The 25,295-nt window shown below is 45.9% G+C and overlaps 2 protein-coding genes and 1 long non-coding RNA gene across 4 annotated transcripts in view; 2 read left to right on the forward strand and 1 right to left on the reverse strand.

Moving 5' to 3' along the window:
* Positions 1-3,718, forward strand: part of LOC137427252 (cytochrome P450 2J2) — a 129,366-nt gene extending 125,648 nt beyond the window's left edge. The window contains exon 10 of the mRNA XM_068116622.2: positions 3,256-3,718. Within this exon, the coding sequence (XP_067972723.2) occupies positions 3,256-3,443 (188 nt within the window). The 3' untranslated portion in view covers positions 3,444-3,718. The remainder of the gene's footprint in view (positions 1-3,255) is intronic.
* LOC137427261 (uncharacterized) lies at positions 1-21,457 on the reverse strand. The gene is made up of 3 exons (XR_013623050.1): positions 21,122-21,457; positions 3,922-4,103; positions 1-793 (listed from the first exon to the last, which is right to left on the reverse strand). It is a non-coding gene; the product is annotated as an uncharacterized LOC137427261 (long non-coding RNA).
* The window catches only part of GRWD1 (glutamate rich WD repeat containing 1), a 27,376-nt gene continuing 23,236 nt past the window's right edge, over positions 21,156-25,295 (forward strand). The window contains exons 1-4 of one of the 2 annotated variants that reach the window (XM_078775659.1): positions 21,156-21,342; positions 21,457-21,525; positions 21,680-22,017; positions 22,108-22,225. In XM_078775659.1, the coding sequence (XP_078631785.1) occupies positions 21,518-21,525; positions 21,680-22,017; positions 22,108-22,225 (464 nt within the window). In that variant the 5' untranslated portion in view covers positions 21,156-21,342; positions 21,457-21,517. The remainder of the gene's footprint in view (positions 21,343-21,456; positions 21,526-21,679; positions 22,018-22,107; positions 22,226-25,295) is intronic. The other variant, XM_078775664.1, reaches the window with a different exon arrangement.

Below are 25,295 nucleotides of genomic sequence, written 5' to 3' on the forward strand. Positions count from 1 at the left end.
TTTTCAGATGAAGACATTTTATTAATGCACACCAAGAACAGGATTGGACCCAGAACACTACCTTGAAGGACAACAGTACAGTAGAGTAAGCAAAGAGTTCTTCCTCTTTGTAGAGCAAGGACAGTACTGCATCCACATTGACTGTTTGTAAGCACACAAGAAATCTGATAGCCAATCGAGGAGCAAAATTGTGCACCATCAGCTTAAGGTTTGAAACTAAGGGGTGGTAGCAGATGGAATCAAATGTGTGGGAGATATCCAGTGAGGTATACCTGACTTCTTGATCGAGATCAAATGGAAGAGTAAATAATACAGCACTATGGAGTCATCAGAAGGAACCCACATACGCAGAGCAAAGATGGAGTCATCAGGAGCCGCTACTCAACAACCCTCAATCCCATATAGGCAGAGCAAAGTGAGCCTTGCAGAAAACTTTCTGCAATAATTCACTTCTCCCTAGTCCAGGGGTTCTTAACCTGTGGTCCATGGACCCCTTTAGGGTCTGTGGGTGGGCTTCAGGGGTCCGTGAACCAGGCGCATCAAAATTATTAAAAATTTACTTTCGCTAGCTTTTTATAAAAAGTTTTATTTCATTTTTACAGAGGTCCATTAGCAGGGAAGCACAGTACAAATTGAGAGCATCCATCTGTTGTTGACACTGTTAATGCAATTTGAATATGGTTGGTGCCGCTGAGCTGAAATCTTGGCAGACAGTCAGAGCAGCTTATAAAAGTTAAAGGTGGAAGGTCAGCATAGCTAGTTCATCTAGGTCTTGGTAGACAGTCACAGCAACCTGAAATAGTGAAAGGTGGAAGGTTGGAAAAGTGAGAAGCACCCTATAATGTTGGAAGATGGAAAGACAACAAAGTGAGAAGCAAAAGCATTGCATGGTGACTGAGACAAGACGTGAAAGGAAAAAACAGTTGCCTGTGCCACCTGAGATCAAATGGTAAAGGTTGAAGTGGTGCAAGCTAGGTGTAAATGTAATGTGCAGAATGTTTGGAGCTGCAGGGAAAATTACGTCAGAAAAGCCAGGCCAATCCAACACAAGTGTGTTCCGGCTGGCCAAACGATGCACTCACTGATTGAAGGGAGTGAGCAAAAGCCAGCAGAAGCGTGTGCACATCGATGGTAGCGAGTGCAAGTATGTGTGTGTTGTCAGAAGCGAAAATAAATGTGTTTGGCCCGTCAGGAGTCAGCACAAGTGTATGCGGCCTGGTGGCAGCAAATGTAAGTGTGCATAAGTGACACACGTACGGCTAGTATAATCTTAAGTGAAAGATGCACTAGCCTGGCAGAGCTAGTACCAACTTGATCAATTTGGGACGCTCAGGTCATCAATCAACAGCGTTGCCCTGGCTGACAATGGGCAAAAATAGTTATTGTCAGTTTCAGAAATTGAACTTTTGTTTTGCATTAAATTTGGTAATATTGATAGAACACAAAATCTTGATGTTGATTAATCTGTATATCTGCACCAAATAGATGATATATTTGGTGTTTATCCAATACAAACTATCAATTGTTTGCACACAGTGCAAGAAGTGTACAAGTACAGTCACGTGAAAAAGTAAGTACACCCCGTGCAAAGTTTTGACTTTTTCAACATATTTCAACATACAGCTATTTGATCTTCATTTCAACAATATTGATAGATAAAGGTGATATAATATAACAAATATCATGAAACATTTACATTTTGTAGTCCATTGTATAATTTAAATAAACATAAATGCAAATTTCGCATGTGAAAAAAGTAAGTACATCCCGACATTTATCACTACTTCAAATACCTAAAATTAGAATCAGGTTAGGAAAATTAGGCACCAGCTCAGGTGCAAATGATTAGAACATCGTCAGAGAGGATCTTGGAGGAACCTGTCATTTAAACCTCAGACATTTAGTTTGGTTTGCTTTTTGTTGTTGAAGTGTGCGGCGTCACCATGCCTAGATCAAAAGAGCTCTCTGAGGCCTTCAGAAAGAAGGTTATAGATGCCTACGAGTCTGGGAACGGATTAAAAAAGATCTCCAAACAATTTGAGATCAATCATTCGACTTTCCGGAAGATCATCTACAAGAGGAGAAGATTCCAAACAACTGCCAATTTGTTCAGGCCAGGCCGCCCCAGCACGTTCAGCCCAAGAGCAGACCGCAAGATGCTGAAAGAAGTCTCCAAGAACCCCAGAATGTCATCATGGGACCTACAGGTAGCTCGTGCCACTGTTGATGTCAAAGTGCACGAGTCTACCATTAGAAAGAGGCTGCACAAATTTGATCTACATGGGAGGTGTGCCAGGAGGAAACCTTTGCTGTCCAGAAAGAACATCAGGGCAAGACTAAAGTTTGCCAATGAACACCGAGGCAAAGACCAGCACTTCTGGAACAATGTGCTCTGGACAGATGAGTCAAAGTTAGAGCTCTTTGGCCACAGTACCAGAAGACATGTTTGGCGAAAACCAAAGAGCATTTGACCACAAAAACCTGATACCAACTGTAAAGCATGGTGGTGGAAATATTATGGTTTGGGGCAGTTTTGCTGCATCAGGGCCTGGGCAGCTCACCATCATAGAATCCACTATGAATTCTTCATTGTATCAGAGGGTGCTTGAGGATAATGTGAGGCCATCTGTCGGCATGTTGAAGCTCAACCGAAGGTGGACCTTGCAACATGACAAAGACCCTAAACATACCAGTAAATCTACCAAGGAATGGCTGAAAAGAAAGAAATGGAGGGTTCTGGAATGGCCAAGTCAAAGCCCGGATCTAAATCCCATCGAGATGTTGTGGGGCGATTTGAAACGAGCTGTGCATGCAATTGTGCAACAATTTTTTGTTGAATAAATTATTGCAAAGTCAATTTTTCATTGTTTTTTGTTCAATTAGATCACCTTTATCTATAGATACTGTTTAAATGAAGATCAAATATTGATGTCCACATATATTAAAAAGATTTTTAAAACATTTCATGGGGTGTACTTACTTTTTCGACATGCGAAATTTTCATTTATGTTTATTTAAATTATACAATGGACGACAAAATGTAAATGTTTCATGATATTTGTTATATTATATCACCTTTATCTATCAATATTGTTGAAATGAAGATCAAATAGCTGTATGTTGAAATATGTCGAAAAAGTCAAAACTTTACACGGGGTGCACTTACTTTTTCACGTGACTGTATAAGGTAATGCTGTCATTGATTTTGTTATCTTTATGTTCTGACTTCCTTTGGTATTTTGTTTTCTGCTCAAGGTCCACGAGTTTGCTTGGGAGAGGCATTGGCAAAGATGGAGCTTTTTCTCTTCTTTACTTCCATTCTACAGAAGTTTCAGTTTGTTTGGCCAGACCCCTTATCCAAGCCCGACCTGGTTCCTGTGTACAGCTTTGTACAGGTTCCAAAGCCGCACAAAATTGTTGTTCATAAGCGTGTTGGGGCTTGAAGTTAACATGTACTCTTTCTTTGTTGGAAGATGTAACTGAATTACATGCATAATTTAGTATGCACTAGATCATAGTTTGATGGTAAATGTCATAATACGTTTTTTCAAATGATTATTTTTGTTAAAACATCAATGATTTGTTTGATTTGGGGTGGTGTTGGTTGATGATGAGAGGATATGGATTCGTGGTTGGTGGTGTATATGGGAGAGGTGGGAGAGGAGTAAGAATTGGACAAGGAAAAACCGAATGTTGTAATTAAACATTATTCAAAGAACTTAGTCATCATGGAATCCATCATTTCAGTTGACGTCCAATCCTTGCTTTCATCCGACAGCCTGAATCTCAGCCAAGAGATCAAAACGGTCACTTTAGACATTTTTAAAGCATTCTACAAACTCTGACAACCCGCGTTTTTCTACACACTCTCAGGCTAAATCATGCATCGCCTCTCATGGCTTGCTTACTTCCTGCACTCACAGTCAGTGCTTGGTTCTCAATGTGATGCCCACATTTTGTCTCCCTGTCAAGGTTGGATTGGTCCAAGGCAGTGTCTTGGGCCCAGTCCTGTTTCTCATATTCATCAATGATCTCTCTTTTCTCTGGAAAACCATCATCTTTTCACTGATGATTCTTCCGTCCTTTCCCATGGAGTTCCTCATCTTTCAGAGTCAGGCACAAGGCAAACAAAACATTTGAAAACGGTTGTCACCAAATTTTATGATTTAAAAAAAAAATTATTTTTAATAAAAATTTTTTTTAATGTTTTTTTTTTTTACTGCATCACAACATTGTCACAAAATAATGCATGCTTAAAACTTTGAAACATTTCCACGTTTATGATGTTAATTCGTAATATAATAACGTTGAAAACATTTTTAATGTCATTTTGAATGGTTTATTTGAAACGACTTGCTGAAACTTGAAATAGCTGAAAAGATAGCCTCCTGAGGCAATGACGAGAGCAACTTGGTCTCTGACACCTTCACTCAGGGCACACGCTATGGTTTCCCCCCCCCCCCCCCCTCGACCTGGTACCGTGAAATGGGGTGAATAGGGACATCGAGGTGAATAGGGACACAAACTGAAAAAAAGTTCGGAAACTTTTTTCGCTGAAAATTGACAACCATACTGATTTGTTGATATTTGGGTTGAAAGTGTTGTCTTGTTTTTTTTTAAAGCAACTTATAGTCCCTATTAACCCCATATATGGGTTAAATAGGAATAAATAGGATTTTTATGGCTGTCCCTATTCACCCCGTTTTACGGGTGAATAGGGACAGTCACTAATACAAAAAAATAATAATCAAGAAATAGGGACACGACAGTGTGGAGAAACTTTTTATGCCATATATTTTTTCATTGGCACCGTGGTTTATATTATTATGGGTGCATATTATGTGCATCCATTTGAGCTATCAATTTAGCAATACGTTGGAAACTCAGGATTGTTTCTTGATTATTTTTTTTTTGTATTAGTGACTGTCCCTATTCACCCGTAAAACGGGGTGGATAGGGACAGCCATAAAAATCCTATTTATTCCTATTTAACACATATATGGGGTTAATCGGGACTATAAATTGCTTTAAAAAAAAACAAGAGAACACTTTCAACCCAAATATCAACAAATCAGTATGGTTATCAATTTTCAGCGAAAAAAAATTCCGAACTTTTTTTCAGTTTGTGTCCCTATTCACCTTGCTGTCCCTACTCACCCCATTTCACGGTACCCACTTAAAGCATGCCGTCTGTGCACAGCCATCTCCACAGCACATTAACTGTCCCACGGGAGCACCTAGGTCACTAGAGGCATCCCATCGTGGCTCCCAGTGGCAGAGGTCCCGGAACAAGAAACTGGTCAGAGGGGGGGCATGGCCTGAGGCGTGAACGATGTCTCACAATCCCCTGGATGGAACCCGGACACTCTGCACAGGCAAGAGCGCAAATATTGGCTGCACCCCTCCGATGCTGAGCATGGGCCACGAACATCGAACCTCGGCCCACTATCTGGTTTTCCACAATGCAGCCACAGCAGAAAAGAGGTGCCGAAAGCCAACGGCTCCTCACCACCACGGGCCACAACACCCGGAATGACGGCGCAGCCCAAAGCATCAAGTAGACCCCAAACGTTACAAAAACAAGTACAAAAAGTTTTAATTAAAACAAAAGCCGCGTCGATGTTACACAATGCCTAGATGCAGCTGTGCCTATAACGTCGATGTTATAGGCACAGGACATTCCTATTCATTCGATTACTTGATGTTATTTTTGTGCAAAGTGAAAATATATCTCGGCAATTTCCCGTGTGTGGCGACGAATTTTTAATATATCTCGGCATTTTCCCGTCTGTTATTTCAGGCGATGTATGACTGACCATGCCGCAATTTAAAAAAAATATATCTCGGCAATTTCCCGTGTGTGGCGACACGTGAACGAAGCCATGCTCCTCTCTCCACATTATTGTGACAACGTATAAATTAAATATTTCATCGTGACGATTGTCATCAAATGGACGAATTTTTAATATATCTCGGCATTTTCCCGTCTCTTATTTCGGGCGGTGTATGACTGACCATGCCGCGATTTAAAAAATATATATCTCAATGGACTTGAAGTTACAGGCCTTTGAGAATTCATTTCGTTCTATAAAGGGCAACTTTCATCGGATTTTCTTCCCGTCTTTTTTCAACCGAGTCTAAAACTATGTTAGCGACTGTGAAAAATGAAATGATATATCGAATTTGATTTGAAATAAAACTGTGTGAGAGAGGAAGACACCACGGGCCTACAAAACAGGCCTCAAAGCTATGCGAGTTAATAAAATGGTGGATATTTGTTTATATGAAGCCTCTCCCACAATGGGTGGAGCTATGGTTCCCAGAATGGGTGGAGCTTTGAGGTTTTGTCTTCTCTGCAAGAACAACAAGAAGAAGAAGAAGAACAAGAACAAGAACAACAGCTGAGGGCACTATGACCAGCGTCTTGCGACGCGGCTAAAAATGATGTTTTTTGAAAATGTTTGGCATATTTGCCTCTGCCACCGAAGATGGATGTTGGTTATGTTTTCACCCGTCTGTTTGTTTTGTTTGTGAACAAGATATCTCAAAAGGTTGTGGACGGATTCAAACGAATTTTAGCGGAGAGGGTGTGTATGTGACGAGGACAAAATGATTAGATTTTGGTGAAGATCCGGATCCGGCTAGTAGAATTTTTTCAGTGATATTTCACCATTGAGTGATGGAGCTAAAACGATACATAGCAGGATATCTCAAAAGGTTGTGGACGTATTTGGACGAAACTTGGTGGACCAGTTGGGTGTGTGAGAAGGACTAATCAATTCGATTTTGGTGCAGATTTGAATATGGATTCGGATTCGAGAATTATTTAGGTATCAATTGCGATTCTTCACCATTGAGAGATTGGGTGAAAAGCGATTTACAACATGATATTTTAAAAAAGTTATGGACGAGTTTGTGATGAAAATCAAGGTAAGTCCACACACAAACTGCAGATCGTGAGCTTTAATCCACTTGAATTCGGCAGCATCTATAAAAGAATAATACACTAATAAGCAAGCGTTCCTCAATCGTAATAAGAGGCAGCGTCATAAAAGGCATACAATCTTTCTTACCAACTCAAAGCCAGACAATTGCAGAGTAATCCCTCTCGCTACAATCCAGTTCTTTTATAAGCTTGGGAGCGGATGAAGAGGGAACTGCATCGGTCAATAAGCATAGTTTCATATCAGAGTTATGACTAAACTTGGTGGACGAGTTGGTTCGGTGACAAGAACAAGCCGATTCGATTTTGGTTCAGGTCCGAATCCAGATCCGGCCTATCAGTGGGATATACAATCAAATATACACTGTCCAGCCTGGCATAGGTATGCGCTCTACAGAGTGCCGTTCTAGTTAAGTGATGTTTTAACAACATTATCTGGTTATCTGCGTGGCAGCCCTTCCCTCTCTGTAGACCTCCATCGGATGAGGAGCTGTTCTACCACTTTGAATATGTCTATCAGTCCTGACAAATTTCATACTCTCATTTTGTCTCTCCAAAAGGACTGCTTGGCGAACCCACCCATCTGCTTCCTTAACAAACCTCTTGATGATGACCAGTCACTCAAATTCTTGGGTCTCACTATCACCTATTCTTTCTTGGCCAAACTACATTTGTTAGTTGACCTACAAACCCAGTCACTGACTGGGCATCCTTCATCATACAAAGTCCTTTTGCACTCCTGAACTCCTACAAAGCTTTCACCCACAGCTTCATGGAGTACTGCTCTCCCCTCTGGGCTAGCACCCCTGCCTCACATCTTGGTCAGGTTGACGCTGCAGAAACCAAGGTCTTCAAGATCGTTAGAATCTCCTATGATGAAGCTGAATATATGGGCCTATCAGTTTCCCATCACAGACAGATCAGTATGAATCATATGATCATATATAATTTATATGATCATATGATCATATTTATTATATGTATGAATCATATATATGATGTATGAATATGTATGTATCATATCTATATATATATGTCTGTGCAGCGTCTGTCCTGTGTTGTGTGGTGTTGTCACTGAACTACTTTCTCAAACTTTTGTGAAATCGTACCAAACTTCTGGTATGCACATATCTCTCCCGTCGGTATGTCCTTAGGGTATTTTTTTTTGAAAAAAATTTCAATTTTGTTTTGGGGGGGGGGGGGGGGGGGAAATTTTGGGGAAATTTTTGTTTTTTTCAACTTCAATTGTTTATAAAATGTGATAACACGTATATTACAAATACATTTGTGCAAAATAATTGTTTGAATTGTGGCGGGCACAAGGGACAATAATTCCGCGCACCAGTGGGTGGCGCGAGCGTCCAGGCGGGGAACTGAAATGCACGCCCGGGGGCAAGGCGTGGCCTCGGGACATATATGCGGGCTCTAAGCTCGAGCCCGCCCAGTGCTGAAGTGCGAGCTCTGAATAAAGACTCTTGTTGTATCCACGCGTTGTGGCCTACCTCTCTGGTAATCGAGTCGTGTGTGCACAGCACCACAGAATTATGATTGGTTTAAACCATGACAAAACGGCAACTCGGGTACAGTCATTTATCTATACACAAAGAATTAAGTTAAGCACCCCTACACAACGAATTAAGGTAAGCACCCCCTAATATATATTCTTTGTGTATATGTATACATTGGCATATATTCTAAGGTATGTGAGATCAAATAATGATTGGTATGACATTAGCAATTATCCATTGATGAAATTGAGTGATCAAAGTGAAAAAAAGTGATTGGTTGAGTCAGTGATCCGATCACGTGGGTCCTACACACGTTATTGACGCAAAGATCGCTAGAGGTCTTCTCAGAACAATGACTGTACGTTAGAAAACATAAACGTCATCCACACTGTCCGTGATGGACCTATAGCTCCATACTTAAATTGAGGTGAAAATATGCCTAAAATTCCCAAAAAATTTCACCTTAAATTATTCAGAATAAAATATTGAAAACGGCATGATTGTTATGTTTTTATGTGACCATAATATCACTTCTCCAGAAAATATAGCAATATCATGGGTATATTACACTGTTTTGACGACAACAAACTTGTAATGTGCGAGGTTGTAAAAAAACGGGGGGGGGTGCTTAACTTAATTCTTTGTGTATATATATCTACACATCTGGGCAGTGTCTGTGTTGTCACTTAACGACTCCCTCAAACTTTTGATTCTGTGGTTGTGAAGTGTTTTAAATAACGTTGTGGTGGTTTTGAATCACGTAGTGGTGAGGTATTTTGAATTATGTGGTGGTGAGGTGTTTTTAAATGACGTGGTGGTGAGGTATTTTTAAATCACATGGTGGTGAGGTGTTTAAAAATCACATGGTGTTGAGGTGTTTTAAATTACGTGGTGGTGAGGTGTAATCATCCCAAACTTCCAGTCTGCACCTACCCCTCCACTATGTATGTGGTGAGGGGTTCTTTCTTGAAAAAAAAAAACATTCAACCTAAATCTTCAACCTAAATTGCCTATAAAAATGTAATATCACAAACACAACAAATACATTTGTGCAAAGTAATTGTTTGTATTATGATTGGTGTAAATCATGACAACACAACAAGTCAGGTACAGTCATTATTCTCAGCTAAAATAAGCCCGTTCCTCAGTAACGACGCTTGGTGAGGTGAGCGCAGCGAGCCGAGCCAAGCTAGTCATATATATATATAAATATCATATATAAATATCAATCATATGTACGAGTATGAATTCATAAAGTATGAATTGTACCTAGCTGGTGAATAGTATGATGCGCTTATTTTGATGGCAGAATTATGTCACCTTTGTTTAATGGGATTGGACTTTTTGCCCAAAAATTATTGCCATTTGGATATTGAGAAGTCCTGTTTACAAATCAAATTGCTCCTACATCTATTTGAAACAAGAAACAAGAGACTCCTACATCTATTTGAAACAAACAAGAGATGGTCGTTATGATCTGCAATTCGGAGATATGATCAGACATTTCTCCATTCAATTTTGCAGAATTATTGCATGAACTGGTCATTCATTCATTGATGGTGTGGGCAGACTGCAGACATTACCATAGAACACAAGGGAGGTTACCCTAAGTTTGAGAATCACTGGGAAGGTCTGAATGCTTAATCACAGAAAGGGTAAGTTATGTCATCTGTGGTATAAATCATGGTCCTGGGGATTGCCTCAAATTTGTATGGATAGATTAATTGGAATACCAAGTATATGTCTCACCAAATTGGATTTTGACTACATAACAAAGGCGTAACAGGTTCACAAAAACTCCAACTAAAATTCATGGGATGACTCAAATCATGAATACTATAGGTGGACAACAATGACAATTGACAAGCATGAAACAACCAAACAGAAGGAAAGCAATTACCGGTAGTTCAAAAGGAAAACCAACAAACAGTATTGCTGTCGTCATCCGGGTTGCCCAGTCAAATCTGGCATGTCGCCTCAATGTGACCGTAACAGTCCACCATTTTTAAGACCCCCTTGCTGATTCTCATGTCCCTTTTCTCGCAGGTATGTTTCCAATTACTTTTGGCTTCTTTTAGAAGCTTTGTGAGCCATTTTAAGCAACAATTTATCTGGTACGCACGATATACATTCGGCTGCTCCATGAACCCCTGTGCCAGGGATTTCTGCACATGCGTGCCAAGAATTGTGGGACAGATTTTGTCATTTTGAAAGTTGTGTATTGTTCTGGCTCCATGTTTTCGTAGGAGAACGTCAATGGTGTGACATATTGGACCTTTAAATATACCGTACAGTACGTTGGTGATTGCGATTGCAATGGCTGCACCACTCAGCTCATCTTTGTGATTGCATCATAGTTAGATGGTCTTTTATGCTGTCTGGGCAAGGGTGCATAAAATTCAGTTGCGGCATTGGTCATTTGGTAGCCCCAGGCAATAGTGGCCTAGTGGGACACCTGTGAGCTCTATCAATATGTAATCACAAGAAAATAAGCAATTTGACGTCAATGTGTATTCGGTCGTTACTTATGCAATCTCAACCAACTAAACTTGCCATGGGGACTAGGGATCATACAGCAAAGGTTGTAGTGACTTCTTTTGTTCCCCTAATCAGGAATGCAAATGTGGGGCAATGCAAATTATCTTCGTAAATGTGTACCCTGTAGCCCCGCTTCCGGTGGGAGAGGGTATTACGAGTAAGAGGACATCAGAACCCCCAATTGTATCATGAGTAAGAGGATTGAAAAAAAGCAGACCTTTTTTAAGGCCATTTTTCCCTGCTCGAGCTTTTATCTTGCGGGCCCCATGACAATCATGGTTCCCTTTTTGAGGCAATGTTTTTATGGCCGGATGCCCTTCTTAACGCCAACCCTTTAGTTGCCTCTAACAACACGCAGGTTACTGAGGACGACACTCGTCGGAGTTCGTCGGCTCGTCTGGTGCGTTGGCGGGAGCCGCCTGGTCGTTGACGGGAGGTGGGCCTCAGTCTGCCTCGTTCACGCACTGCCAGGCCTCACTGGAGGTCTCGCTCGCCCCTGCCTCGTAGCTATTCTAGGCCGAGGCACACACCGGCACATTCATCCCAGCAAGCTGGTGCCCAATTTACCGACCTCGGAAGGATGACAGGCTGAGTCAACCCCTCTGGCGTTAATTCAACGATTGACCGGGATTCAAACTCAGGATCCTAGGATCCCAAGCCAGCACCCTAACCACTAAGCCAACACCAGGCTCATGAGTAAGAGGCTTCCATGTTATTTTCACACTCTCTTAGCCTATGTTGCTTTAGACTTGACTGCAAAAAATATATAGTATCTTGAATGTGCTGCTCCTGGACTCCGTGTCCTTTCCTCCTGACAAGGTGGAAAAGTTTCTGTCAACCCTCGACTCTGATTCTGCAACTGGACCTGACGGCATCAGCCCACGGGTCCTAAAATCCTGCTCTGCCGCTCTATCTCACCCTCTCTCTGTTCTCTTCACCCTCTCTTTTGCTCAAGGTCAACTGCCATCAGCTTGGAAATCAGCCAACATCACCGCTTTGCACAAAAAAGGTGCAAAAACAGATCCTAGCAACTACAGACCAATCAGCCTTCTCCCAATTATCAGCAAAGTCATGGAATCCATCATTGCTTCGGATATGAAATCTTTCCTCTTCTCCAATGGCTTGATCTCTGATCATCAATTTGGTTTCAGACAAGGTCACTCTACTCTGGACATGCTGCTTCTGCTGTCTCAACAATGGATGGAGGTCCTCAATGCCAAACAGGAAATTAGAGCTGTCTCCCTCGACATATCACGTGCCTTCGACACGGTCTGGCACCCCGCTCTGCTCACCAAACTCTCCTCCTTTGGTATCCATGGAAATCTCCACGCATGGCTGGCGGACTTCCTCTCTAGTCGTCGTCAACGTGTGGCCCTGAATGGGTTTCTCTCATCTCCTCTTCCTGTTCAGGCTGGAGTTCCCCAAGGCAGTGTTCTGGGCCCCGTGCTTTTTCTGGTCTTCATCAATGATCTCTCTGACTCTCTTGAAAATCCTCTCTATCTCTTTGCTGATGACTCCACTCTCTGCCGCTCCATTCCTCTTCCCTCAGATCGGCAGTCTGCAGCCTCCTCACTCTCCGAAGACTTGGACAAAATCACAGACTGGTCAAACAAGTGGAACATGTCTTTCAATCCTGACAAATCTCACACTCTTACTATGTCTCTCCGAAAAGACAGACTGGACAACCCTCCCATCTACTTTCTCAACAATCCTCTCCAAGAAGTTCTGTCGCTCAAGCTTTTGGGTCTCACTATCTGCCATGATCTTTCTTGGGAAAACCACATTTCCAAGCTGGCCTCCAAAGCCAGTCGCCGACTGGGCATCCTCTGTCGTGCGAAGTCCTTCCTCGGCACACCTGAGCTCCTCACCACATACAAGGCTTTCATCCGCAGCTCAATGGAATACTGTTCTCCCCTATGGGCCGGTGCTCCTGCCTCACACCTAGCTCGGCTTCACGCTGTTGAAACCAAAGCTTTCAGAATTATTGGAATCTCCCGCGATGAAGCTATCTCTGAGGGCCTTTCACTCACTCACCGCAGGCAGGTAGGTGGTCTTTCTGTCTTCTACCGACTCCTCTCTGGCCTTGCACCCCCAGCTCTCTCTGTGCTCTGTCCCCCAAATATTCCTACAGGTCGCACAAGATCTGCCAGCAACCCTCTGATGGTTAAACTGCCGAAATCTCGGCTCTCTGCTCACCTTCACTCTTTCAATTCCTCTTTTCTCCCGCCTCTGGAACAAACTCCCTCACTCCCTTCAATCCCACTCCTCCCTCCAGGTCTTTAAAACAGCTGTTCACCACCATCTCTTATCTTCCCCCATCCAAAACCTTGATCTTTTCTACCCCTGCTAATTCACCCCAGATCCACCTCGTTTGAAATTCCAACTTCTTTCCTGGAAGTCCTGGCAGTGTCCATATGTTTTATACCTCTCCCACCGCCCCCTTCCCATGCCCCCCCCCCCAAAGCCCTCGCCCTCTCTCAGATCTCAGATGTCTCCATGTCTCTCGGTCCCTGCTCTCAAATGTTGTGTTTGTGTCCTTCCCCCTCTCTCCCCATATTGTCTACCGCTCCCGATGTTATATGTTTTATGTGTCGGTTTGTCTTTCTGTGTGATTAATGTTCGCTCTTTCACGAGCCTCGATCTTGTATCCCCCCCAAAAAAAAAAAAAAATCGTCATTCCACCTTATTACAGCATTTTTCCAAGGTATTTCAAATGACAAAAGCAATAACAAGAATAATATTGTTGCGGTTTTGAGAATAAAGGATAACCCCCCTCGTAGGTAGACGCACCACAACATGTAGCCTCGCTGTAGTATAGTTATCTCTTAGTAAAGGTAAGCGTAGTCTCCTTTCCTGTGTTAGTTTTGCGTTGAGCAGGCCAGTGAGCTTAGGTGTTCTTTTGCGCTGGAATGCCACGTGCTCGGCCTGAACAAGTCTGGCAAGGCCGAAGGGAGGAGCTGCAGGAGGGAGTGGCCGGTAAGCAACGAGCCGCCAATCAGAGCTCGAGGGGAGTGGCTAACCACGGCAATGGGAGGCGGAGCATGGAACATTCGGGTAGGGCCGGGGCAGAGCCATAAAACCCTGCTCCGGGCCCCCCGCCTCAGGAGAGAGCAGACGAGTCAGAACGCACGAGAACGAGAGAGAGGTGAGAGTTCGCTGTGAGACAAGGAGAGAGAATCGCCCAGCCCCTGAACAAGTCGAAGTGCGTGAATTGAATTGCCTGTTATCGTCGTTGTACACGAACTTTCCCCGTGCCCTGTGCCCTGTGCTCTGCTACCTGTATTAATCGCGCTTGTGAAGACGACCCATTCCGGGCCACAGACGCGCGACCTCCTTGCCTGCGCTCCCAGCGTATGTGCCGTGAACACCAGAGGGTGACGCCGGGCGAGCTGTCCGGAGTGGACGACGCCAGGACGCGTTTTGGAACGTGAACTTTTCCTTCCTCCTTTTTCCCCGCGTGAGTGAGAGGGCCCTTTGTCTGGGTATAAGTTAACATTGCTAAGTGCCTGCTCTGTGTCTCTTCGTCCTGTACATAAATAATAAAATGTGTTCTTCCTCTTATTTGACCGTTCCCGTCCCTTCCATTAATTGGCCTAGCATTGTACGAATAAAACCGCTCGAATCAGGTTCCATAAAAGTAACGGTACGAGTCACGTGATACGCACACCGCTCGGGCGTACTCGATTAGCGTGGCTTGTGCGAGGTCCGGTCCCCGTTTTCGTGGCAGCGTGGGTCAAAGGTACGTGCGGCGTCGACCCGATACCCTTTTTCACGCTCGCTGCGGAAGTGGCGATTCGGCCTCGTGGACACGAAGACCCAAGGGGAAAAAGGGGTTTAACCCCCCCTTTTGTAACGTCAACGGGCTTCACGAGTTCCGTAACAAATTGGTGTCAGGAGTGGGATAATTCGACCTAGAGTGTGCTTCACGCGCTCAAAATTACGAGAGAACGAAATTTAGTGTTTAACAAACCAAATTATATTCGTACCATGGCTGGCCAAGGTGGTCAAATGCCGGTGGGGGTAGTAGAGGAAGAATGAATGACCCTGGACCAACAGGGACAGTTGGTAGTGGAGGAAGTCGAAGTAGGGGCGGCAGCTGGCGAAGAAAATGGCGGCGCCTCGCACGTGGCAGTGGCGACCGGGCTCGCTGTGCGGGCCGGGTTCGACATTGAGTTATACCTGGCCCAAATGATTGCAAAAATGGATGCCCTGGGTGACAAATCCACCAGGGAAATGAAAGAATTGGGGGACAAATCCACCCGGGAAATGAAAGAAATGAGGAACGAAGCAAGGTGCAACATAGAGAGATTGGAAAACAAAATGGGTGGTCACATGGAAAAAATTGAGGGAGGAATCCAGGTGCGATCTGCAGAAGATGAGGGCAGCGTCGAAGAAAGAAATAAAAAAAATGGGGGAGGACATTGGGCGCGGGTTGAGCGGGAAGGTCGCGGTGGTACGCGACGAGGTGACATGGTGTGGAGAACGCATGGGGAGCGAGCTTGAGCAAAGGATAGCCAAGTTGACAGGGGCAATGAGAGTCGCGATGCGAGAGGGAATTGTAGAGGAACCGATGATCGTCGAGTTGGAAAATAAAATTTTGGGGGCGCCGGCGAGGGTTGAGATGGAAAAGAAAATTTTAGGGGTGCCGACGATCGTCAAGGTAGAAGAAATAATTGGAGCCGAAGAGACGGGAGAAGGAAATGGAACATGCACAAGGTCCGTGTTCGCACCGTGCTGCCGTGCTTGCTAATGAAATAAAAAGTTTGAGGTGCTGGCGGAGAAGGAGGTCCCCGAGGTGAGTGAAAATGGTGCGAATGTGGTTGGCGTGAACGGGTGTTCGGCGCGCTTGGGAGAGACGCGAGACCCGGGCGTTCACGATGGGCCCATTGTGCGGTGTAAGAGGGCGACTGGTACAGAGTGTGAGGGAGAATGCACACCGGAGAGTGTGTGGGTAGAGTGTGCGATGGCCGAGTGTGCACCAGAGTGTGCGAGGGCCGAGTGTATGAGACGAGTGTGCACCGGAGTGTACGAGTCCGAAGTGTGAGGAAGAATGCACACTGGAGAGTGTCTGGGTAGAGTGTGCGATGGCCGAGTGTGCACCAGAGTGTGTGAGGGCCGAGTGCGTGGAAAAAAGGTGTGCACCGGAGTGTGCGACACCGGAGTGTGTGGAAGGTGTGAGTGCACCTGGGTGGTGTGCACCTGAGTGTGTAAGAGAAGGGTGTGCACAGGAGTGTGCGATAGCGGAGTGCGAGAAAGAATGCACAACGGAGAGTGAGAGGGGCGCATGTGTGCCTGGTTGTGCGAGTGTGGAGTGGGTTGCGAGGTGTGAGGACGCGGCTCAAGCATCGACACCGACCGGGGGGGGGTAGAGCTTAGCGGGACGAGTAGCGTATGCGAGCCCACGATGAGTTGTTTGCTGCAGGGACCGGGGGGGATCGGTGCCGCATCAGTCTCACGAGGACAGGCATGCACGATTCATGCCTCCGGCCCCCGCACTGTTTGGTTGGTGCCGTATGGTGGCAAGGCGGATCGGCCGGATTCAAGGGGAGGTAGGAGCGTTCGGAGCCACGCACCTTATCGGGTGCGGTGCTCCGACCCTGGCCGGTTGGGTCATCGTGTGTGGGACCGCGAGGCCCCACGCAGGGATGGAGCCCTGAACCTGGGCCCATCCATCCCTCCCCCCTTGGAACGAAAATGCCGGACGGACACCACATACAGGCGACCAACCACCTGCATGGATCGCTCGGCCCTTCGAGGTCGAGCTGTGACAAAGAACATTCACATGGAGAGACTCGTAGCGTAGAGGACTGGTGAGAGTAGTGTACCCCACGTGGGGGAATGGTAGTGTCACCATTCCTCACACGGGGGGGGGGGGGGGGCATGAGCATTAGTTTAGGGGGATAACAATGTTACGCCCATGGAGGGGCCAGCAATGGTTGCCTCCATGGGGCACGGAAGCTAGCCGAGGGAGGGCTAGGATAATATTAGGGAATTAGAAGACAGTAGCGACTGAGAATTAAGTAGTGACACCTGAACTATAGAGGGGACGTAGAGAGTTTAGGTGGATGATAAAGAAAATGGTGTGCGTAGTTTAAAGGGACGACGGGGAAGCACGAGTTGTAGGGAAAATTAGGTAGATAGATGATGCTGTGTGTTTGAGGAATTGTGTGTGGAAAGTAAATGGAATTGTGTAAAGGTGTGTGAGATAAGTGGTGTGGAATGCTTGGTGTGGAATAAAATGTGTGGAATGCATGGTGCGAAGGATTGAATGGGGGAGGACTGGAACCCATTCACGAAGGCCCAGGGGGGGCGGGGGGGTAGTGTAAAGCCAGGTAGAGGGCATAGGTAAATTGTATGGATATTGACAGCTGTGGTGCTGATGGTAGAAAGAAGTGCTTTGTAGGGTGCAGGAGTCTGTGGAATGGCTGGGCGTGTGGCTTAATTAGTGCATGTGGTTATTGAGGCACTCCGCCACTGGTAGTTTGTCGGCCAGGTGAGGCTGCAGGTAGGCTCTGGGAGCCGGTTAGTGTAGTTGTTAAGTGGGGCTCGAGGATCCCAGGAGAGGACCCGGGTTGCCCGATGCCAAGGGGGGCACAGAGGTGGTAAGTAGCCAGATGAGGGCCTTCCCCAGTTAGGTAGTCGCAGGAGCAGGCAAGCTCGGGAGGCGGCTTCAGTGGCGGAGGTGCGCAGGTAGTTGGACCTGCTGGTAGGGCCACACGACCCAGCCCCGAAATTGTGCGAGGGCACAGACAGAAAATTCGTTGGGAGTGAGACCCAAATTCGGAGGGCACCACAGTGTGGGCAATGGGAATTCGGGTTCTTAGAACCACATAGTTTAAAGAGGCCGATTGGCAGGGTACGACCCCGGGTAGTTTAAATGAGTAAATGTCAGTAGATTAGTTCGGAAGAGAAATCCCTTCGCACCATCCACAGCCATTCACCAAGGAGGACGAGCTCCACACCGAGGCTCTGTAAGCTGATTGAGTAGTGAGACGCATCATGACGTGAAGTGACATTGTGTGTGTTCCATCCCTTCCTTCCTGGGAGGGATTTGGAGACGGATTTGGTATAGAGTTCTGGGAGACGTTATATGGGAGATATGATATGGGAGAGATATGGGAGACGATATGGGAGATATGGGAGACGATATGGGATATGATATGGGAGATATGGGAGATATGGGAGACGATATGGGAGACAGGACGTAGAGACGGATTGTAAATTCAAGGGGGGTAGCCAACGGTGGGGGGTACGGACGGTTAGGGACGAGTTTGCTCTGCTCGCTCTTCCGCGTCCCTCGCACCACACCAGGCATGGTGGTGCCTGGTCACCTTGTTTTTCTATGTGCCACTGCGTCTTTTCCGCTTGCTTGTTGTGCTTTGTTTATCCTCCCCGCCCCAGGACCATTTTTGAAGTCGAACTGTGCAGCACCTTGCTGCCATGTCCTTTTGCTGCACCTTTGCTACATTTGTGCAGCTGACCTGTGCAGCATTTTGCTGCCACAAACCACCTTGCTGCACCTTGTCACACTTAAGGACCACAAGCCTTGTGGCCTTGCACCTCTGCTGTGCAGCATCTTGCTGCAAAATCATCTTGCACCTTCGGACCACTTGTTTGAGTGGCACTGATGCCACGCAGTTGGACCACGTGAAAGTGGCCTTGCTGGCCACTAAAAAGCATTTTCATTTACTATTGTGCGCTAGGGATGAAGAAGATGTGTAAGTTTAGATGGCCCTGATGCTTCAAATGGCTTGTATGCTGGTCAGGGCCAGCCGGTTTGTTAGCCGCACACGGAAGAAGCAAGATGCAAGCAGCAAGTGCCATTAATGAGTGTGTTGTGTTTCTCTCCCCTCCAATCTTCTCATCCTAAAGTACAGGTCCTGGGTCATAGAATTGTAAATATACATGCATGTAAATATAAGAATGTGCCCACCGGCTATGTGTTTAGTTTGAAATTCCGGAAATACTCGGGTAGTTGTGGGTGTGAATCAGTTAGATAGCTACTCAACGCAATAGGAGGGACATATCTAGTGCTAAAAATGTCGCACACATGGGTCAGAGTAAAAGCTAGGGGGAATTATACCTATGTGTCACATTTAAAAGTAATGGTAATTTTGCATGCCAGGCTCTACCGGTCGTTCCATTGGTGGGGTCGACTCGGAACGAGTCTGGTGAGAGAGGGGTGTAGTGTTGCGGTTTTGAGAATAAAGGATAACCCCCCTCGTAGGTAGACGCATCACAATATGTAGCCTCGCTGTAGTATAGTTAGTTATCTCTTAGTAAATGTAAGCGTAGTCTCCTTTCCTGTGTTAGTTTTGCGTTGAGCAGGCCAGTGAGCTTAGGTGTTCTTTTGCGCTGGAATGCCACATGCTCGGCCTGAACAAGTCTGGCAAGGCCCAAGGGAGGAGCTGCAGGAGGGAGTGGCAGGTAAGCAACGAGCCACCAATCAGAGCTCGAGGGGAGTGGCTAGCCACGGCAATGGCAGGCGGAGCATAGAACATTCGGGTAGGGCCGAGGCGGAGCCATAAAACCCTGCTCCGGCCCCCCCGCCGCAGAAGAGAGCAGACGAGTCAGAACGCACGAGAACGAGAGAGAGAGGTGAGAGTTCGCTGTGAGACAAGGAGAGAGAATCGCCCAGCCCCTGAACAAGTCGAAGTGCGTGAATTGAATTGCCTGTTATCGTCGTTGTACACGAACTTTCCCCGTGCCCTGTGCCCTGCTACCTGTATTAATCGCGCTTGTGAAGACGACCCGTTCCGGGCCACAGACGCGTGACCTCCTTGCCTGCGATCCCAGCGTACGTGCCGTGAACACCAGAGGACGACGCCGGGTGAGCTGTCCGGAGTGGACGACGCCAGGACGCGTTTTGGAACATAAACTTTTTGTTCCTCCTTTTTCCCCGCGTGAGTGAGAGGGCCCTTTGTCTGGGTTATGTTAACATTGCTAAGTGCCTGCTCTGTGTCTTTTCGTCCTGTACATAAATAATAAATTGTGTTCTTCCTCTTATTTGATCGTTCCCGTCCCTTCCATTAATTGGCCTAGCATTGTAAGAATAAAACCGCTCGAATCGGGTTCCATAAAAGCAATGGCACAAGTCACGTGATACGCACACCGCTCGGGCGTACTCGATTAGCGTGGCTTGTGCGAGGTCCGCTCCCCGTTTTCGTGGCAGCGTGGGTCAAAGGTACGTGCGGCATCGACCCGATACCCTTTTTCACGCTCGCTGCAGAAGTGGCGATTCGGCCTCGTGGACACGAAGACCCAAGGGGAAAAAGGGGTTTAACCCCCCCTTTTGTAACGTCGACGGGCTTCGGGAGATCCGCAACAATATTAATATTAACAATAATACTAATAGTACAATAATTGGCAGTAATAAAAAGAATAACCTGATCTCCACTGACCGTTCCCGTAGATATATGTTAAATTATTTAATGCAATTAGAATAGTTGGGTGTTGGGCTAGCGGCTAGGGTGCCAGCTTAGGATCCAAGGATCCTGGGTTCGAATCCCGGTCGATCGCTGAATTAATGCTAGGGGGGTTGACTCAGCCTGTCATCCCTTCGAGGTCGGCTAATTGCTAATTGAGTACCAGTTCACTGGTAATTCCCTGGTTGTAGTTAAAGGCGGCAAAAAGGGTTGGCGTCAGGAAGGGCATCCGGCTGTAAAACATTGCTACCAAACGGGGACCGAAAAACAACAACAACCACGGTTCCCAAAAAAGGCCTCTAAAGGTGGTTATTTATATGTTTTATAATTAGAATAACGGTAATCCCCCTGACACCACCAGCCGTGAACACAAACTCAGGCAAACAAGAATGATAGTCGCTGAGCGGAGGATTTGCTATCCTCCTGTCATGTGACCAGATCCTCAGCTCTGATTGGTGGACGTTTGTGAGGGACAGACCGACATACAAAAATCTGATCCAGGGGTGTCCCATTACCAAGCAGTTTGCCAAGCAATCCGTCCATTAACCGTTCATCGGAGTGCTTGTGCTTGAGTACTTAAGCCACTCACGGGTTAGTCCATTTACTAATGAGGGGGGCGGAGTTGTTGTTTTATGAGCGTACAATGCATTACAATGCTTTATAGAGCACATTCCCTTTGCGCTGTGTTTATCAATATCACCACTCACAAGTCGATATGTTTTGGCGGCAAAGTGAGACCCCACCCTCGGAGGCCGTCTCGAAAGATGAGTGAACCCCGATCGGTCGAGTGGGCGGCTGCCGGCGGCCCCTTGTCTCCCCGTGCAATTGCATAGTTTGCATGCCCCTAACGCCGCCTCTGTTTAAGTGTGCATCTTTGTCTGAGAAAATCATTCATACCTCGAGGATCGCGTGTGGAAACACCAACCTGGTTCGTCACTCTCTCATTCAATCAAACGTGTTTTCCCTTTCTCTAAGTCTAAAGCATCTCCATCACATTGCCTTTTCTTTTTTCCTTCCCTCATCCCTCTGCTCCCACAAGTAGTAGTACGTCATGTGTGAACGTCTTCTTTACCCATTTTTTTTTGCGTTTTGTGCACTGTTCGATGGCCATGTAAGTATAGTAAATAGCAGTTTTGCACCACTTGGTTTTATTTTTAGTTTGAACCCTAATTGTTCAACGCTTCTTAGTTTTAACATATGTATATATTATATATTTTACTTTTGACTGGTATTTCAATTGTACAAGGAGTATTTATTTCCCCTAGAATATTTCTGCTTCCGCTTGCTCTGTGTGTGCGTCGCGTCGCGTGTCGCGTCTGTGCCCTCCCCTGTGGTGGGCAAATGGCGAGTGAGGTTGAGGTGATGGAGGCAGATCGCGAAGATGTGAAGGAGGAGCAAGATGAGGAAGACCTGGATGAGGATGACGACGACGAGGTGGAGGAGGAAGAAGAATACGAAGAGGAGAATAATGACAACAGAAAGAAGAGTGCTGAAGGTTCAAATTCTGGCCCACGTGTTTTTTTACCTGGGGATCCGCTGAGAGAGGATGAGAAGTTAGAAAGGGATGAGTCGGCGTACGTCATGTACCACCAGGCACAAACAGGTACGTGCAAGTCTACGTTTGGAATGACTTGTTGACATTTGTGGGATTATTTTCACTGACCTTGTGCGCTGATTTCTGTGTGCATGGAAGGGGCTCCGTGCCTCAGCTTTGACATTATTCGTGACCCTCTTGGTGAAGATCGCACCAGCTTCCCGATGACCATGTTCCTGGTGGCTGGTACACAAGCCGAGAGCGCACACGCGAACAGGTGACCGCCATAAGTATAACCCTATAAACCGCCCCATTTACCCAGTGTATGGATGGCCATCAGGTACAAAACCTCAATGTTTATGTTATTTATTTTTGCACTATATCATACAGGATAAGGACATTAGTAGACATCAATGTACTTTTACATTAATTGCAAGGATATTTGTCGACAATGGACATATGTATCGTCTATGGGATTTGAACCTGGGTTCTCCATCATGAACCAGCGTTTCGGGTGATAACACCAACAACCTAACCCATCTTTGTCGAACTCGTCTTTACAAAACGTTTGCTGATAGAGATAGTCAGAATTTATTTATTTATTTGTACAAAGCTTATTCTTACACCTGCCCATGCACAAAATTGCTTTGAGAGAGAGAGAGAGAGAGAGAGAGAGAGAGAGAGAGAGAGAGAGAGGAGAGGGAGAGAGAGAGAGAGAGAGAGAGAGAGAGAGAGAGAGAGAGAGAGAGAGAGAGAAGAAAGAAAGACACAACAAGGAGCTAATACTCTAGGTCCGCCGTCTTTTGGGTGGCATGAGGAATAGATATGTGTAATATGAAAGCTAAATCGTGAACGATTTTTGAAATATCACGTGCACAAGCCAAGTTACCGCGATGGTTGCCATGACAACAGAATTCAAGCAGTCGCAGCCATGATCTAATCAGGTTGAGATGGTGTCATGAGACATATATATATCTGCCTGCAATATTAAAGCTAAATGTTCAACGGTTTTTGAAATACCGTGTACATGGACAGATGATCCGTCGGTCCGACGGAGCTCATTTTAATGTGAGGCGCAGGGGACAAAAAGAAAAAGAGAATATGTAGTGAGGCGAGTGATGGAGATGCGATTGCCAGGAAGAATGCAAAGAGGAAGGCCGAAGATCAGATGGAAGGAAGTGGTAGTGAGAGATTTAGAAGTTTTGGGATTGGAAGAAGAATGGGTGATTGACAGGAGGAGATGCAGAAGGGTGATCAACCAGCATTGTGGCGACACCAATTAAAATGGGACGCACCATCACAAAACTCCACACTTCCCATCCAAGGCAAAGTTGAAAGATGGCAAAAAGTTCCACGAGGAATGACACAATATCAAATTTTGAGTGTAAATTTTTTTCCTGTTTTGACCACTGTAACCCCCCCCCCCCCCCCCCCACCCCCATAAACTGGGGGTCAAATCAAAAGAATTGTTACTTATTCAATGTGCCCCTTCACCCCCAATCTTGTTTGCATATACAAAAGTTTCAAAGAAAAAATTTAAAATGTGCCCATAATTGCATTTTTCGTATTTGACCTTTTCTCAAAATGATCCTGCTCTCGCACCTTCTTGCCCTGTGGTGATCATAACTACCAAGTTTGGTGAATTTCTGCCCAACTGTGTAGGAGGACAGTGTTTCGGAGAGACAGAATCCCCCCGTTTTTAAAATATTTTTAAATATATATTGTTGCGGATCTCCCGAAGCCCGTTCCCGTTATAAAGGGGGGATTAAACCCCCTTTTCCCCCCTGGGTCTCCGGGTCCGCGAGACAGAATCGCCACTTCCGGGCAAACAGGAAAAAGGGTATCGGGACAAATTCGCACGTACCTTTAACCCACACTGAATTGAAAGCGGGGTTCGAGCCTCGCACAAGCCACGCTTAATCGAGTACGCCCGAGCGGTATGCGTATCACGTGACTCATGCTGTTACTTTTATTGGAACCCGATTAGAGTGGTTTTATTCGTACCATGCGAAGCCAATGGATGGAAGGGACAGGACGGTCAAATCAGAGGAAGAACACAATTTATTTACACTATTATGTACAATGATTCAGGAATAAGGAAAGGGGGACACAGAGCAGAAGCTTAACCAGTTTAAGTTATTTCCCAGACACGGGCCCAATCACTCACACGGGGATTGGAAGAAGAGCAGGTTCGCGTGCCAAACGTGCCTTGCTGCCGGTCGCTCCCGGACAGCTCGCTCGTGGTGTAGCCCTCTGGCGGTAACGGCACGTATGCAGGAGAAATGCAGGCAGGAGGAGATCGCGCGTCTGTGGCCCGGCACGGGTCGTCCTCTCAAGCGCGCGATTAATACAGCGGCAGAGCGCAGGGTACAGGGCACGGGGCAAGTTCGTGTACAACGAGGCTATTAGAACAGTCAATTCAAGCACTTCGACTTGTTCAGGGCTGGGCGACTTTAATTCCTCGTCTCTCGTTCTTGCTCTCACCCGTTCTGCCGCGTTCTCTCTCAAACTCTAACTCCACGAACCCTGCCTGACGAACTCTCACAGCTCTCTCCTCTCGTGCGTCTGCGTTCTGACTCACGCGCGTTCTGCTGCTGTTCTGCTTAATGGGCTCGGGGCAGGGCCTTATATGGCACCTCCCCGATCTTACCCGAATGTTCCAAGCTCGACCTCCTGTCGCAGTGGTAAGCCACGCCCCTTGAGCCCTGATTGGCGGCTCATTGCTTACCGGCCACTCCCCCTGCAGCTCGTCCCTTCGGCCTTGCCAGACCTGTTGAAGGCCTACCGCGTGACATTTCAGCGCCAAACCAAAAGCACCAAAGCAAAGCGCCAAAAGAACACCGAAGCTCACTGGCCTACTCAACACAAAACTAAACACAGGAAAGGACTACGCTTACATTCACTAAGAAATAACTGAACTAAGCGAGGCTACATGTTGTGGTGCAACTAACTAAGAGGGGGAATTAACCTTTATTCCAAAGCCGCAACAATATTTTTTCCAAAAGGTTTGGGGATAATAATATTTGTCAGTCTGGTGCTATTATTATTGATCTTAGTGACCATTTCATTATTTATTGCACATGTAAGATAGTTGAATCGATCAACATAATGTCAAAATAAGGTCTATGATAAATTATAGTCCTTTTCATGGGTGTAGTCCTGCCAGAGAGAATCACAGCGACATTCCAGCACCTCAATCCATCCAATGTGGAGCTTAGCTCCACAACAGTTAAATAACACCAACAAAAATCCATCCATGTCACGATTGGTTGAGTTATTGTGCTTTATGTGCTTTCAAGGCCAAATAATCAGGCTCAAAGCTTGTCCCGAAGCTTGGAGATGTCAAT

Source organism: Myxine glutinosa, chromosome 1 (genome assembly GCF_964187855.1).
Source record: "Myxine glutinosa chromosome 1, kmMyxGlut1.1, whole genome shotgun sequence".
NCBI classification, from domain to species: domain Eukaryota; kingdom Metazoa; phylum Chordata; class Myxini; order Myxiniformes; family Myxinidae; genus Myxine; species Myxine glutinosa.